Source organism: Somniosus microcephalus, chromosome 19 (assembly GCF_052327205.1).
Source record: "Somniosus microcephalus isolate GS21.2 chromosome 19, FLI_Smic_1.0, whole genome shotgun sequence".
Lineage (NCBI taxonomy): Eukaryota > Metazoa > Chordata > Chondrichthyes > Squaliformes > Somniosidae > Somniosus > Somniosus microcephalus.
In genome coordinates this window covers 60,030,971-60,047,735 of record NC_141005.1, presented here as the reverse complement: position 1 = coordinate 60,047,735, position 16,765 = coordinate 60,030,971, and the positions used below count along the sequence as shown (strand labels likewise).

At 50.4% G+C, this 16,765-nt stretch overlaps 1 protein-coding gene across 1 annotated transcript in view; it reads right to left on the bottom strand.

Moving 5' to 3' along the window:
- Window positions 1-15,097, bottom strand: part of LOC147104507 (solute carrier family 2, facilitated glucose transporter member 11-like) — an 82,379-nt gene extending 67,282 nt beyond the window's left edge. Inside the window, exons 1-2 of the mRNA XM_085962186.1 lie at window positions 14,921-15,097; window positions 14,657-14,817 (exon numbers count right to left, since the gene is read on the bottom strand). Coding sequence (XP_085818312.1) covers window positions 14,657-14,817; window positions 14,921-15,097 — 338 coding nt within the window. The remainder of the gene's footprint in view (window positions 1-14,656; window positions 14,818-14,920) is intronic.
- Window positions 15,098-16,765: the final 1,668 nt, after the last annotated feature.

The window sequence follows — 16,765 nt, the reverse complement described above, 5'->3', positions numbered from 1 at the left end:
GTGCCAAGTTCGATGCCGGGTGGCCCGTCCGGTTTTATTATTTTTTCTTGTAGTGGTTTGTTACAATTGAGTGACTTGCTAGGCCATTTCAGAGGGCAGTTAGGAGCCAACCACATTGCTGTGGGTCTGGAGTCACATCTAGGCCAGACCGGGTAAGGACGGCAGATTTCCTTCCCTGAAAGGACATTCGTGAACCAGATGGGTTTTCACAACAATCCGATAGTTTCGTGGTCACCATTACTGATACTAGCTTTTTATTGCAAGTTTATTTAATTAACTGAATTTAAATTCCCCAGCTGTCGTGGTGGGATTATGAACTCACGTCTCCGGATTACTCGTCCAGGCCTCTGGATTACTAGTCTAGTAAGATAACCACTATGCTAGTTGGAGAGTAGGATGAAGCAGATAAAGGGGACGTATGGCAGATGTCAGGTTGATAATACAAGGGAGAATCAGGCTGTATATACAAAGTACAGAGAAGTGAAAAAGGAATTAAGAGGGGCAAAGAGACAGTACGAGAATAGATTGACAGCTAACATAAAGGGGGATCCAAACTCCAAAAGGTATATTAACAGTAAAAGGGTTGTCAGAGGAGCAGTGGGCCAATTAGTGACCAAAATGGAGAAATATTGGTGGAGGCAGAAGGCATGGCTGTGGTACTAAATGAGTACTTTGCATCGGTGTTTACCAAGGACAAGGAATTTGCCAAAGCTATGGGAAATGAGGTTGCTGGGATACTGGCTGAGATAAAAATAGATAAAGAGGAGGTACTAGAAAGGCTGACGGTAATTAAAGTAGATAAGTCACTTGGTCGGATGGGTTGCTGAATGAAGTAAAGGTAGAAATTGTGGAGGTGCTGCCCACAATCTTTCAATCCTCCTTAGATACAGGGGTGGTGCCAGAGGACTGGAGGATTGCAAATGTTACGCCCTTGTTCAAAAAAGGGGAGAAGGCTAAAGCTGGCAATTACAGGCCAGTCAGTTTAACGTCGGTGTTGGGGAAGCTTTTAGAAACTATAATCCGGGAGAAAGTTAACAGCCACTTGGACAAGCATGGACTAATAAAGGAGAGCCAGTGCGGATTTGTTAAGAGCAAATCGTGTTTGACTAACTTGATTCAGTTTTTGATGAGGTAACAGAGAGGGTGGATGAGGGCTGTACAGTTGATGTGTATATGGACTTTCAAAAGGCGTTTGATAAACCACCGCATACTAGGCTTGTTAGCAAAATTGAAGCCCATGGGATAAAAGGCATGGATACAAAATTGGCTGAGGGATAGAAAACAGTGAGTTGTGGCGAATTCTTTTTTGGACTGGAGGGAGGTATACAGTGGTGTTCCCCAGGGTTCAGTACTAGGACCACTGCTGTTTTTGATATACATGAATGGCTTGGAATTGGGGGTACAGGGCTCAATTTTGAAATTTGCAGATGACAAAAAACTTGGAAGTGTAGTAAACAGTGAGGAAGATAGTAATAGACATCAAGAAGACATAGACAGGCTGGGGAATGGGCGGACACATGGCAGATGAAATTCATCACAGAAGTGTGAGGTGATATATTTTGGTCAGGTGAATGAGGAGAGACAATACAAGCTAAATGGTACAACTTAAAGGTTTAGATAGAGTAAATAAAGAGAAATTGTTTCCAATGGCTGATGGTTCGATAACAAGAGGGCACAGATTTAAGGTGATTGGCAAAAGAACCAGAGGTAACACGAGGGGAAGAACTGTTTTACGCAATGAGTGGTGAGGATTTGGAATGCACTGCCTGATAGGGCGGTGGTTAGAGATTCAATAGTAGCCTCCAAAAGGGAATTGGACAAATACTTGAAGGAGAAAAAGGTTGCAGGGATATGGGGAAAGAGCGGGGAAGTAGGACTAATTGGATTGCTCTTCGAACGAGCCAGCGCAGACTCAATAAGCTGACTGGCCTCCTTCTGAGACAGGAGAAATTATTATGGGGAATAAGAAAATGGCTGAAATGTTTTTTGTATTTGACTTCACAGTAGAAGACACAAAAAGCATACCAAAAATGGTGGGTAACCAAGGGTCTAATGAGGGTGAGGAACTTAACATAATTAATATAAGTAGAGAAAAAGTACGAGAGAAACTAATGGGACTAAAAGCCAACAAATCCCCTGGACCTGATGGCCTACATCCTAGGGTTCTAAAAGAGGTGGCTGAAGAGATAGTGGATGTATTGGTTTTGATCTTCCAAAATTCCCTGGATTCTAGAATGGTCCCACCGGATTGGAAGGTCGCAAATGTAACACTGCTATTCAAGAAAGGAGGGAGAGAAAAAAACAGGAAACGACAGGCCAGTTAGCCTGACATCAGTCGTCGGAAAAATGCTGGAATCCATTGTTAAGGAAGTGGTATCAGGGCACTTAGAAAATCATAACATGATTAGGAAGAGTCAACATGGTTTTATGAAAGGGAAATCGTGTTTGACAAATCTATTAGAGTTTTTTGAGGATGTAACTAGCAGGGTAGATAAAGGGAAACCAGTGGATGTAGTATATTTGGATTTCCAAAAGGCATTTGATAAGGTGCCACATAAAAGGTTATGACACAAGATTAGGGCTCACGGGGTTGGGGGTAATATAGTAGCATGGATGGAGGATTGGTTAACAGACAGAAAACAGAGAGTAGGGATAAACAAATCTTTTTCAAGTTGGCAGACCGTAACTAGTGGGGTGCCGCAAGGATCAGTGTTGGGGCCTCAGTTATTTACAATCTATATTAATGACCTAGATGAAGGGATCGAGTGTAATCTATCCAAGATTGCTGACGATACAAAGCTAGGTGGGGACAGTAAGCTGTGAGGAGAACACAAAGGGCTGGATTTTGGCAGTGTGGGCGGGCTGGGGCGTGTCAGGTGGAAATCGTGTCAGGACCCCGACTCCTAAGTGAAGTGTTGAAAAAGTGCGATTTTCCCCTAATTGGCCAATTGATTTCCTGCATGTGGGAACCACTGGCCCAATTAGTCTTTTCATACAGTAAGTCGCCTCCGATGATGTCATCGATGCTGTTGGATTTAAGGCCTGCAAGCAGCCTTGATTCTTCTGGAGACTGCAGAGGCTCTGCAATTTATATGAAGGAGTTGAATTGTGGAAAATGTCAACGATCAAGCAAAAGTGAGCACCTCGGTTTGATGAGCCCTCCCTCCAAGCTCTGGTGTACGGACCCAGCTGTAATAAGGAGGTGCTGTTCCTTTCCTCAGGGAGAAAAAAGCCACCCCAGCAGACAAAAGCTGTGTGGCTACAAGTGGCCCAGGAGGTCAACTCCATTTCAATGAGCCGCAGAACCTGGCTGCAGTGCAGGAAGAGGTTTCCATGACCTTCTCCGCACCGGAAAAGTGAGTATGACTTTCCCATCACCCTCAATCTGATCCCCATCGCCTCTCCTCACCAGCACTCTGCTTTGCCAGCCTCTTCCTCCACATCCCACTTGACACTTACATCCCTGCACCCTTACCCATTCCCTCTCTCTCTATGGTCACATTCACTTAACTATTCGACCATGCAGCCCTCACACCTTCTATCACTGTGATGCCATGACAACAACTACTTACAACACACAGGGAGGGTCCTTTGTACCCTTCTAAGCATCTATGCTATGCATTCACTACACTCACTCCTTCCATGGCCCATGGAGGAGCTTAGTCGCAAGGGTATTGAAAACATGGTCATTGTTCAGAATAGAATGACATCTCTTGAGGAGCAATGGTCAGCTATTGGGCAAACAAAGCAGACCTTCATGCAAGTCCTCTGGAGTAGGACTTCCAGTGCAGAAATGGGTCCTCGTGGCCCCCCTGCAGTGCAGCAAGGTACTGTCAAGCCACTTGCTAGCTCTGAAGTGGGGCTGACCCATGAGAGGGATGTTGGTGGCAGACAACAAGGAAGTGGGGGCTCCTCTCCAAGCGCTCATACGACCATGCCACAGCAAAGCCCTCGGTCAGAGCCCCACCAGAGTCCTCACCCAAATGAGATGGGCGTCTCAGCCCCTGCACAGCTGTAGGAGCAGCAGATTGTTGGCGAGCCCGCACAGGTTCGCCACCCCAGAGGATGCCTGCCAAAGGCGCCGAGACAGGAGCAGCAAGAGAGCGAGCAAGGGGCCTCCACATCTGCTGAAGCCACAGGGGAAGCACCATGTAGGAGCATGCGTAAGAGGAAGATAAAGCACAATTAGTCACAAGGGTAGTCTCTTGGGTGCTGTGTTTTGTTTTTGGACCAGCCATCATGATTGTATTATAAAGTGTTTTGATGGTAAACTGTTGAAGTTGTGGCCTGTGTCATTTTGCAAATTAGACTTTCACATTGAGGGTTTAGGGCACCTTGCGATTATCAGAATGGTGGTCAGTGATAGGATTCCGTAGGTTCTTCTCCATTGTCGATGATCTGGTAAGAAGGAGTGAGACTAAAGTATTTGATTGTGTAGGCTAAGCAAATCTGGCCAGGATGAGTGCGTCCCTTGCAGCCGGGCAGCAATGTGGTGGCGCTCTGGCGCCTTCTGGCCTGTGCATCTTCAGGTGGGTGACTAGCAGCTTGGCACCCCTGTTGATGTTCCTGCTGTTGGTGCTGCTGTTGCTCATGGTTCTGCTGCTGCCGTGGCTTGTCTTCATCCGAATCTGATGTCCAGGAGGAAAGGAATTAAATGGTCGCCATGCTTCTGGTATATGCCTCAGTTGAGGAAGCGCTTAGTCAAGGTGGGGAGAGGGGTTTCCCAGGCAGTCACACTGGAAATGGGTGTCAGGCTCCAAGCTTCCACAACACTGAGTATGCCTGCTAAAAGTTCCCCCAGACCTGAAACAAAGTTCTGCCACCTGCAAATGATCATCGGTGAAAACTCCTTTGTAATGGTGGAGCTGCAGCTGTTCATAAGCAATCCACTAGTGAGGCCACCAGGATTACCTGGCGTGTTCCAGAGGAGGTGTGTAGGATGGGGGAAATGTGTTAAAATCGGAAAGAACTCTCAAAATGGGATTATAGAGGCAATTAAGTGGTTAAGGGCCTCTCCCGCCTCTTGGAGGCAGGATGGAAAGTGGGTCAGAAAACACGCACTTGGGAAAATTGCTCGGAGGTGGGATGGAGGCAGGAACGGGCCTGCCTGCCAATTTTGGCGATTTTAACAACTCCCACCCTCCAAACCCGCCTCCTCGGGGCTGGGAAAATCGAGCCCAAAGAGTCTACAAAGGGATATAGATAGACTAAGTGAGTGGGCAGTAAGGTAGCAGATGAAGTATAATGTAGGGAAATGTGAGGTTATTCACTTTGGTAGGAAGAATAGAAAAACAGAATATTTTTTAAATGGTGAGAAACTTTCAAATGTTGGTGTTCAGAGAGATTTGGGTGTCCTCGTGCAAGAAACACAGAAAGGTAGCATGCAGGTACAGCAAGCAATAAGGAAGGCAAATGGCATGTTGGCTTTTATTGCAAGGGGGTTGGAGTATAAGAGTAAATAAGTTTTGCTGCAATTGTACATGGCCATGGTGAGACCACACCTGGAGTACTGTGCACAGTTTTGGTCTCCTTATCTAAGGAAGGATATACTTGCCTTGGAGGCAGTGCAACGAAGGTTCACTAGATTGATTCCTGGGATGAGAGGGCTGTCCTATGTTGAGAGATTGTGTAGAATGGGCCTATACTCTGGAGTTTAGAAGAATGAGAGGTGATCTCATTGAAACATACATGGTTCTGAAGGGGATTGTCAGGGTAGATGCTGAGAGGCTGTTTACCCTGGCTGGAGTGTCTAGAACTAGGAGGCATAGTCTCAGGATAAGGGGTAAGCCATTTAAGACTGAGATGAGGAGGAATTTCTTCACTCAGAGGGTTGTGAATCTTTGGAATTCTCTGCCCCAGAGGGCTGTGAATGCTGAGTCTTTGAGTATATTTAAGGCTGAGATAGAAAGATTTTTGGACTCCAGGGGTAACAAGGGATATGGAGATCGGGCGGGAAAGTGGAGGTGAGGTCGATAATCAGCCATGATCTTATTGAATGGTGGAGCAGGCTCGAGGCACCATATGGCCTACTCCTGCTCTTATTTCTGATGTTCTTATGTTCCCTCCCCCAGTCGTCCCTTCCTCTTACAACAGAAACATAGAAAAATAGGAGCAGGAGTAGACCATTCGGCCCTTCGAACCTGCTCCGCCATTCAATATGATCATGGCTGCCCCTCTATCTCAATACCATATTTCCGTTCTCTCCCCATACCCTTTGATGACTTTTGCATCTAGAAATCTACCTATCTCCTTCTTAAATATATTCAGTCACTTGGCCTCCACAGCCTTCTGTGGTAGAGAATTCCACAAGTTCACCAACCTCTGAGTGAAGAAATTTCTCCTCATCTCAGTCCTAAATGTCCTACCCTGTATCCTGAGACTGTGACCCCTGGTTCTAGACCCCCCAACCAGGGGAAACATCCTCCCTATATCCAGTCTGTTTAGCCCTGTCAGAATTTTATACGTTTCAATGAGATCCCCTCTCATTCTTCTAAACTCTAGTGAATACAGGCCTAGTTGACCCAATCTCTCCTCATACGACAGTCCTGCCATCCCAGGAATCAGTCTGGTGAATCTTCGCTGCACTCCCTCTATGGCAAGTATATCCTTTCTTAGGTAAGGAGACCAAAACTGCACACAGTACTCCAGGTGTGGTCTCACCAAGGCCCTGTATAACTGTAGTAAGATATCCTTGCTCCTGTACTCAAATCCTCTTGCAATGAAGGCCAACATACCATTTGCCTTCCTAACTGCTTGCTGCACCTGCATGTTTGCTTTCAGTGACTGGTGTACAAGGACACCCAGGTCCCTTTGTACATCAACATTTCCCAATCTATCACCATTTAAATAATACTCTGCCATTCTGCTTTTCCTACCTAAGTGGATAACTTCACATTTATTACATTATACTGCATCTGCCATGTATTTGCCCATTCACTTAACTTGTCTAAATCGCCTTGAAGCCTCTTTGCATCCTCCTCACAACTCACAATCCCACCTAGCTTTGTATCGTCAGCAAACTTGGAAATATTACATTTAGTTCCCTCATCCAAATCATTGATATATATATATATACTAGCTGGGGGAGCCTGGCGGTGCCGAGGCTTTTTGAGGGCATGTTGTTGTTGGAAGAGAGAGAGGGAGCGACTGGGGGGAAGAGAGAGAGGGAAGGAGAGAGAGAGAGAGGGAATGAGAGAGAGGGAAAGAGAGGGAAGGAGAGAGAGAGAGGGAAGGAGAGAGAGAGAGGGAAGGAGAGAGAGAGAGAGATGGAAGGAAAGAGAGAGAGAAATGGAAGGAGAGAGAGAGAGGGAAGGAGAGAGAGGGAAGGAGAGAGAGGGAAGGAGAGAGAAAGAGAGGGAAGGAGAGAGAGACAGAGAGAGAGAGAGGGAAGGAGAGAGAGAGAGGGAAGGAGAGAGACAGAGAGAGAGATTGGGAGTGTGAGAGAGAGAGATTGGGAGTGTGAGAGAGAGAGAGAGATTGGGAGTGTGAGAGAGAGAGAGATTGGGAGTGAGAGAGAGAGAGAGAGAGAGAGAGACTGGGAGTGTGAGAGAGAGAGACTGGGAGTGAGAGAGAGAGAGAGAGATTGGGAGTGTGAGAGAGAGAGATTGGGAGTGTGAGAGAGAGAGATTGGGAGTGTGAGAGAGAGAGATTGGGAGTGTGAGAGAGAGAGATTGGGAGTGTGAGAGAGAGAGATTGGGAGTGTGAGAGAGAGAGATTGGGAGTGTGAGAGAGAGAGATTGGGAGTGTGAGAGAGAGAGACTGGGGGGGGAGAGAGAGGAGAGAGACTGGGGAGAGAGAGAGAGAATGGGGAGATAGAGAGAGAGAGAGAGAGAGACTGAGGGGGAGAGAGAGAGCGACTGAGGGGGAGAGAGGGAGACTGGAGGAGAGAGAGAGAGATGGGGGAGAGAAAGAGAGTAGAGAGACGGGGGGAGAGAGAGGAGAGAGACTGGGGAAAGAGAGAGAGAGAGAATGGGGAGAGAGAGAGAGAGAGAGACTGAGGGGGAGAGAGAGAGAGACTGGGGGAGAGAGACGGGGAGAGAGAGAGCAAGACTGGGGGAGAGAGAGAGAGATGGGCGAAGGGAGAGAGAGACTGGGGAGAGAGAGAGAGAGACTGGGGAGATAGAGAGAGCGAGAGAGCGACGGGGGGGGAGAGAGAGACCGAGGGGTGGGGGGAGAGAGAGAGAGAGAGAGACTGAGGGGAGAGAGAGATGGGGAGAGAGAGAGAATTGGGGGGAGAGAGTGGAGGGAGAGGGAGAGAGTGGGGGAGAGAGAGAGAGAGAGACTGGGGGGAGAGGGAGAGAGTTGGGGAGAGAGAGAGAGACTGGGGGGAGAGAGAGACTGGGGGAGAGTAAGACTGGAGGGGAGAGAGAGAGAGAGACTGGGGGAGAGAGAGACTGGGGAGAGAGAGAGAGAGACTGGGGGAGAGAGAGAGACTGGGGGGAGAGAGAGAGACTGGGGGGGGAGAGAGAGAGACGGGGGGAGAGAGAGAGACTGGGGGGGAGAGAGAGAGACTGGGGGGAGAGAGAGAGAGACTGGGGGGAGAGAGAGAGACTGGGGGGGAGAGAGAGAGACTGGGGGGGAGAGAGAGAGACTGGGGGGGAGAGAGAGAGACTGGGGGGAGAGAGAGAGATGGGGGAGAGAGAGAGACTGGGGGGAGAGAGAGAGACTGGGGGGAGAGAGAGAGACTGGGGGGGAGAGAGAGACTGGGAGAGAGAGAGAGAAACTGGGGGGAGAGAGAGTGCGACTGAGGGGGGAGAGAGAGAGAGATGGGGAGAGAGAGAGAGAGAGAGAGAATGGGGAGTTAGAGAGAGACTGAGGGGGAGAGAGAGAGACTGGGGGAGAGAGAGAGAGAGACTGGGAGAGAGAGAGAGAGACTGGGGGAGAGTGAGAGAGACTGGCGGAGAGAGAGAGAGAGAGACTGGGGGAGAGAGAGAGAGAGAGACTGGGGGAGAGAGAGAGAGAGACTGGGGGAAAAGAGTCCCCTGAGTCAGCTGCTACTGAAACTAAGTACTCCTACTCAGCCGGACCCTGACCAGTCCCAGACCAACACTGCCGTCCAAACACCAATCCGAGTGAACCAAATCATTAAACAATGCAAAGAAAACTACCTGGAACATTGGAACAAAATAACCAAAAGCCAAAACAGATTAGAATGTTACCGGGCCCTAAAAAGAGAATATAAACTGGCAGACTATCTCTCGACCATCAGAGACACAAAACAGAGACAGACCCTCACCAGGTACAGACTAAGCGACCACCAACTAGCAATTGAAAAAGGAAGATACAAGAAATCCTGGCAGCCTAGAGAGAATAGAATATGTGATCAATGTCTGGCCGGCGAGGTTGAGACAGAGATGCATTTCCTCCTAAAATGCGAAAAATTCAACACATCAAGAAACATATTATTTGACAAGCTCAGCCAAACAACCCCAGATTTCAAGGAATTGGATGACCTGTCAAAATTAAGATTAGTCCTGGGAGAAGGAGACAGACCATACCTTGGTGCCAAATATGTAACAACATGTCACAACCTGAGGACTGTTTAAAATTAATACTGAATGTACCCAATGATGTACAACGACTGTTTAAATTAATATTGTTTAAAGAAATATTGTATGTACCCAACGAAGGTCAAAATTGTTTGACACCTACAGAATGTTGGAAAACTGTACTTTTTGTTATATAAGCTTTGGCAATATGGTTCCCTGTAAACTTTCATGCCAATAAACCATTTGAATTGAATTGAATTGAGAGAGAGAGACAGGGGGAGAGAGAGAGAGAGAGACTGGGGGAGAGAGAGAGAGAGACTGGGGGAGAGAGAGAGAGAGACTGGGTGAGAGAGAGAGAGAGACTGGGGGAGAGAGAGAGAGAGACTGGGGGGGAGAGAGAGAGAGAGACTGGGGGAGAGAGAGAGACTGGGGGAGAGAGACGGGAGAGAGAGAGAGAGAGAGAGAGAGAGACTGGGAGACACAGAGAGAGAGAGAGCGACGGGGGGGGAAGAGAGAGCGACGGGGGGAAGAGAGAGCGACTGGGGGGAAGAGAGAGCGACTGGGGGGGGGAAGAGAGAGCGACTGGGGGGGGAAGAGAGAGCGACTGGGGGGGAAGAGAGAGCGACTGGGGGGGAAGAGAGAGCGACTGGGGGGGAAGAGAGAGCGACTGGGGGGAAAGAGAGAGCGACTGGGGGGGAAGAGAGAGCGACTGGGGGGGAAGAGAGAGCGACTGGGGGGGAAGAGAGAGCGACTGGGGGGGAAGAGAGAGCGACTGGGGGGAAAGAGAGAGCGACTGGGGGGAAAGAGAGAGTGACTGGGGGGAAAGAGAGAGCGACTGGGGGGAAAGAGAGAGCGACTGGGGGGAAAGAGAGAGCGACTGGGGGGGAAGAGAGAGCGACTGGGGGGGAAGAGAGAGCGACTGGGGGGGAAGAGAGAGCGACTGGGGGGGAAGAGAGAGCGACTGGGGGGGAAGAGAGCACGACTGGGGGGGAAGAGAGCGCGACTGGGGGGGAAGAGAGAGCGACTGGGGGGGAAGAGAGAGCGACTGGGCGGAAAGAGAGAGCGACTGGGGGGAAAGAGAGAGCGACTGGGGGGGGAAGAGAGAGCGACTGGGGGGGAAGAGAGAGCGACTGGGGGGAAGAGAGAGCGACTGGGGGGGAAGAGAGAGCGATGGGGGGGAAAGAGAGAGCGACTGGGGGGAAAGAGAGCGACTGGGGGGAAAGAGAGAGCGACTGGGCGGAAAGAGAGAGCGACTGGGGGGAAGAGAGAGCGACTGGGGGGGGAAGAGAGAGCGACTGGGGGAGGGAAGAGAGAGCGACTGGGGGGGGAAGAGAGAGCGACTGGGGGGGGAAGAGAGAGCGACTGGGGGAGGGAAGAGAGAGCGACTGGGGGAGGGAAGAGAGAGCGACTGGGGGAGGGAAGAGAGAGCGACTGGGGGAGGGAAGAGAGAGCGACTGGGGGAGGGAAGAGAGAGCGACTGGGGGGGAAGAGAGAGCGACTGGGGGGGAAGAGAGAGCGACTGGGGGGAAAGAGAGAGCGACTGGGGGGAAAGAGAGAGCGACTGGGCGGAAAGAGAGAGCGACTGGGGGGAAGAGAGAGCGACTGGGGGGGGAAGAGAGAGCGACTGGGGGGGGAAGAGAGAGCGACTGGGGGGGGAAGAGAGAGCGACTGGGGGAGGGAAGAGAGAGCGACTGGGGGAGGGAAGAGAGAGCGACTGGGGGAGGGAAGAGAGAGCGACTGGGGGAGGGAAGAGAGAGCGACTGGGGGAGGGAAGAGAGAGCGACTGGGGGAGGGAAGAGAGAGCGACTGGGGGGGAAGAGAGAGCGACTGGGGGGGAAGAGAGAGCGACTGGGGGGGAAGAGAGAGCGACTGGGGGGGGAAGAGAGAGCGACTGGGGGGGGGAAGAGAGAGCGACTGGGGGGGGAAGAGAGAGCGACTGGGGGGGGAGAGAGAGAGCGAGTGGGGGGGAAGAGAGAGCGCGAGTGGGGGGGAGAGAGAGAGCGACTGGGGGGGGGAGAGAGAGAGCGACTGGGGGGGGAGAGAGAGAGCGACTGGGGGGGGAAGAGAGAGCGACTGGGGGGGAAGAGAGAGCGACTGGGGGGGAAGAGAGAGCGACTGGGGGGGAAGAGAGCGCGACTGGGGGGGAAGAGAGAGAGCGAGTGGGGGGGAAGAGAGAGAGCGAGTGGGGGAGAAGAGAGAGAGCGAGTGGGGGGGAAGAGAGAGAGCGAGTGGGGGGGAAGAGAGAGAGCGAGTGGGGGGGAAGAGAGAGAGCGAGTGGGGGGGAAGAGAGAGAGCGAGTGGGGGGGAAGAGAGAGAGCGAGTGGGGGGGAAGAGAGAGAGCGAGTGGGGGGGAAGAGAGAGAGAGAGCGAGTGGGGGGGAAGAGAGAGAGCGAGTGGGGGGGAAGAGAGAGAGCGAGTGGGGGGGAAGAGAGAGAGCGAGTGGGGGGGAAGAGAGAGAGCGAGTGGGGGGGAAGAGAGAGAGCGAGTGGGGGGGAAGAGATAGAGCGAGTGGGGGGGAAGAGAGAGAGCGAGTGGGGGGGAAGAGAGAGAGCGAGTGGGGGGAAGAGAGAGAGCGAGTGGGGGGAAAGAGAGAGAGCGAGTGGGGGGGAAGAGAGAGAGCGAGTGGGGGGGAAGAGAGAGAGCGAGTGGGGGGGAAGAGAGAGTGAGTGGGGGGGAAGAGAGAGAGCAAGTGGGGGGTAAGAGAGAGAGCGAGTGGGGGGGAAGAGAGAGCGACTGGGGGGGAAGAGAGAGACAAGGGGGAAGAGAGAGACGGGGAAGAGAGAGCGACTGGGGGGGAAGAGAGAGCGACTGGGGGGGGAAGAGAGAGCGAATGGGGGGGAAGAGAGAACGACTGGGGGGGGAAGAGAGAGTGACTGGGGGGGGAAGAGAGAGCGACTGGGGGGGGAAGAGAGAGCGACTGGGGGGGAAGAGAGAGACTGGGGGGAGAGAGAGAGACTGGGGGGAGAGAGAGAGACTGGGGGGAGAGAGAGAGACTGGGGGGAGAGAGAGAGACTGGGGGGGAGAGAGAGAGACTGGGGGGAGAGAGAGAAACTGGGGGGAGAGACTGGGGGGAGAGAGAGAGACTGGGGGGAGAGAGAGAGACTGGGGGGGAGAGAGAGAGACTGGGAGAGAGAGAGAGAAACTGGGGGAGAGAGAGTGCGACTGAGGGGGGAGAGAGAGAGACGGGGAGAGAGAGAGAGAGAGAGAGAGAGCGAATGGGGAGTTAGAGAGAGACTGAGGGGGAGAGAGAGAGACTGGGGGAGAGAGAGAGAGAGAGACTGGGGGAGAGAGAGAGAGACTGGCGGAGAGAGAGAGAGAGAGAGACTGGGGGAGAGAGAGCCGGGGTAACCCTTCCCGCTCTCCAAGCCCCGCCCGAGAGCCGCAGCGGGCCCCGTTGCCGGGGTAACCCTTCCCGCTGTCCACGCCCCGCCCGAGATCCGCACTCCCGAGAGCCCCGCCCCCCCCGCCCGAGCCGAGCTGGGAACAGAGTGACCTGGTGACTATGGGTCCTATTGCTAAACACAATTTAAAACTCAAATAAATTGTTATTTAATTCCCTAACACATAATTCAAATATTTACCTTAGTTCCCTAACACACAGAAAGTGTGGGGAAAAAAATCGTGAAAAATCAAGATGGCGGCCACTCACCTCGGTTTAGAACGATAAGGCCCGCCCACACACGCACCGTCAGGTCACCGAAGCGTAGGATTGGTCAATCGTCAAGTCACTCAACACTCAACTGTAGGATGGCACGCGCCAGGAACCCGCCGTACGATTGGTTGACCTCGATGTCACACGGTCGCTAATGAGATGCTAATGAGCGGAATGTTGAATGTTTTTTGGATACCGCGGGCGTGATTTTTGTCCGGCCGAAACGTAAATACACCTATGACCGGTCCGTAATCGTAAGCTTTCTTTTGACGTGACGCGCGCGTCGGTACGCTCTATAACTTTCAAACATATAGAGAACGGACGGACGGACAGACAGACAGACAGACAGAAGAGCTCTTTTATATATATAGATATATAGTGAATAGCTGGGCCCCAAGCACTGATCCCTGCGGTACCCCACTAGTCACCACCGCCTGCCACCCTGAAAAAGACCCATTTATTCCTACTCTCTGTTTCCTATCTGTTAACCAATTTTCAATCCATGCCAGTATATTACCCCAATCCCATGTGCTTTCATTTTGCACACTAGCCTCTTATGTGGGACTTTATCAAAGGCCTTCTGAAAATCCAAATACACCACATCCACTGGTTCTCCCTTATCCTACCAGTTACATCCTCAAAAATATCCAGTAGGTTTGTCAAAAACAATTTCCCTTTCAGAAATCCATGTTGACTTTGTCTAATCCCGTTGATATTTTCTAAGTGTCCTGTTATCACATCCTTTATAATAGACTCTAGCATTTTCCCTACTACTGATGTTCGGCTAACCGGTCTGTAGTTCCCTGTTTTCTCTCTCCCTCCTTTTTTAAATAGTGGGGTTACATTTGCCACCCTCCAATCTGCAGGAACTGTTCTATAATCTATAGAATTTTGGAAGATGACAACCAATGCATCCACTATTTCCTCGAGCTCGTCAAACCAAAGTTTGGTGTCAGACTAGCTGATATTCACTCCTGCCATGTGAGCATTGGAATTTTTATCTTCTCAATTGTTATTTCCTAATGTACCTCATCCACTGCTTTATTCTTTTCAGTCGCATTGATGTCTGCTTCACAATGGGTTTCTCAATTTTTAAAAAATGACATTTTACTGAAACTCTAGTGACAGCACTGAGCACTTTTATATAAAATCTGTTTGTGCTCAGCGTCCACTGAACTGCGGGTAAATGATTGGACAGATTGTAAAGACATGTTTCCAAAGTAGTGGGGTCATATTTCCACTTTCGACCATGGTATAAAATGGGCAATATCGAATTGTCCGCCAATTGACACCCCACCCGAATTTCCCTTCTATTGAAGTCAATGGAAATAAAAATGGGGCGGGCCGTAGAACAGGCTGCTGACTCACTATCACCCGTTTTACACTGTCTCACATCTACCCTGTTGAGTTTTTTCCCCTGCGGTTTATTCAAGTCCTGACCTGGAGATGCCATTTCTTGGCAATGAAGAGTCTGATTGTCGGAGTTTAACCCTGACATTCCCACTGTAGTTCATACCTTCCATATGTTATGGCCATGGGTCCAGCAATAAGTGCCCCGACCAATCCTCCAACAGAATAAGTGGCCACGGTGATGCTCCAGAGCAGTGTGATGACCCAGCTCTCCAATTGCGTGCCGTGGCGCTCAGTCCAGGTCTCGTTGATAAACTTTTGGATGTACTGTCATTTTGAGATAAAGAAAAATATGGATTTAGCTTTAATTATGCCTTTACAAATATGGAGACAACTGACCTTTTCAAGTTGACCATTGCTCTGGACTCACAGTTGTTGGTGCATTGATGATTGTCACGTTAAGCCCATACTGGAAGGTGCCACCAATACAGGCAGCAAAGATAGTCCGGAGGAGACCTCTGATCTGCAGCTGCAGGGGCACAAAGGAAATAGAAAGGATTACTTTCCAGTAAGGCTTACTTACATTGAAAGAAAAAAGAACTTGCATTTATGCAAGGCATTTCTCATCCTCAGGATAACCCAAAGAGCTTCAAAGCCAATGAAGTATTTTTTGAAGGTAGTCACTGTTTTAATGCAGGCAGATTAATGCAGCCAATTTGCACACTGGCTTGTGGGCTTAATGTAAGACAGTGGGAAATCTTCATTTCTGAGTCTCTCAACTAACTAACTGGACTAAATGAAATAAGAATTATTAGTTATAGTCGTAAGTTTGTATTGTTTTTATTATGTAACTGATACGCAATGCACAATGATGCTTGAATAATCATGCTTTTAAAACTAGTGTAATATGCCCTGGGGAGAAGCGGTTAGATTTTAAAATGGTGTTGGGCCTTGCTTGGCCAGATTAAAGATACAGTCAGCAGCCTTCCTGGCACACAAACAGCAGACAGCTAGCCTGGGAAGCCAAGTCATGTGTGGCTGCCACTGTGGAATGTTGTGGTATCTGCAGGGAATTAAAAACATAGGTAAACAGCAAGGACACAATGGGCGAGAAATTCATATACTTACCGCCACCTGTTAGCGCCAGTGATTCTCGAAAAAATGGCGGCCACCGCTCTTGCGTCAGCTGGACGCGGCCCCTGCGGTGGCCAGCATATTCATGGGCTCCTTTGTGCTGCCGGTAACTGGCAGCGCCCTGAAAAAAAATATGGCGGCGTGGTGACTTAACGCCGACTTAACGTCACCTACGCGAACTTCGCCCCAGTGCTCAATTCAGCACTAGGTCCTAAGCACGCCAGGTTAACCTGGCATGTGTGATGAAATGTATGCCTTCATCAGCCCATGTGTTTTACCTGCTTGTATTGTGTGAACCGCCCCCTTTTGTTCCTATTGTGTGTATTGGCTACGCCCCTGTCTTTTGCCATATAAAGGTCTCAAGAGCTGTATGAGTCATTCCTACCAGACGAACCCGATGTGGGAAGACCTGTAATGCTGCAATGTTCTTAGTGATTAAAAGTCTTCAGTTGAATCCTTGTCTTTGAGTTATTGACGGCGTATCAATTTTAATCACTAAAACACCAAGATGGATCGACTCCTGAAACCAGAGCGCTTGGCTCTGGACCCCCATGCCTCAGACGCAGCCACACAGTTTGGACACTGGTTCTGATGCTTCGAATTTTTCATTGCAAACTCATCCACCGCCATAGCAGCCGCAACCGCTACCGGAGACATGAAACTGGGAATCCTGCGAAACTGGGTGAGCCATCGGGTCTCCCCTCTCATCCAAGATGCCACCAGCTACGGGGATGCCTGCACCATTCTGAAGGCCCACTACGTGCGGCCAATAAACGAGGTGTACGCCAGGCATCTTCTGACTACTCGCACGCAGCGGCATGGTGAGTCACTAGAGGACTTTATACTAAGCCTAAAAGTACTGGGCAGAGACTGTAACTGTAAGGCCGTGTCTGCCATCGTGTACATGGAGGAGCTGATTCGAGACTCCCTTATTGCGGGCCTCAGTTCAAATTACATTCGGCAGAAACTGTTTGAAAAGGAGGGACTGGACTTAAAACAGGCTATAGATATAGCGCGATCGCTGGATATGGCCCAGAAGAACTTTGAATCCTGTTCCCCAGGCCACGCGGCCCACTCCGCCTTGTGCGCACCGTGGGGGCCGCCATCTTGGAAGCCATCTTCACCTCCCAGGTCTCAGGCC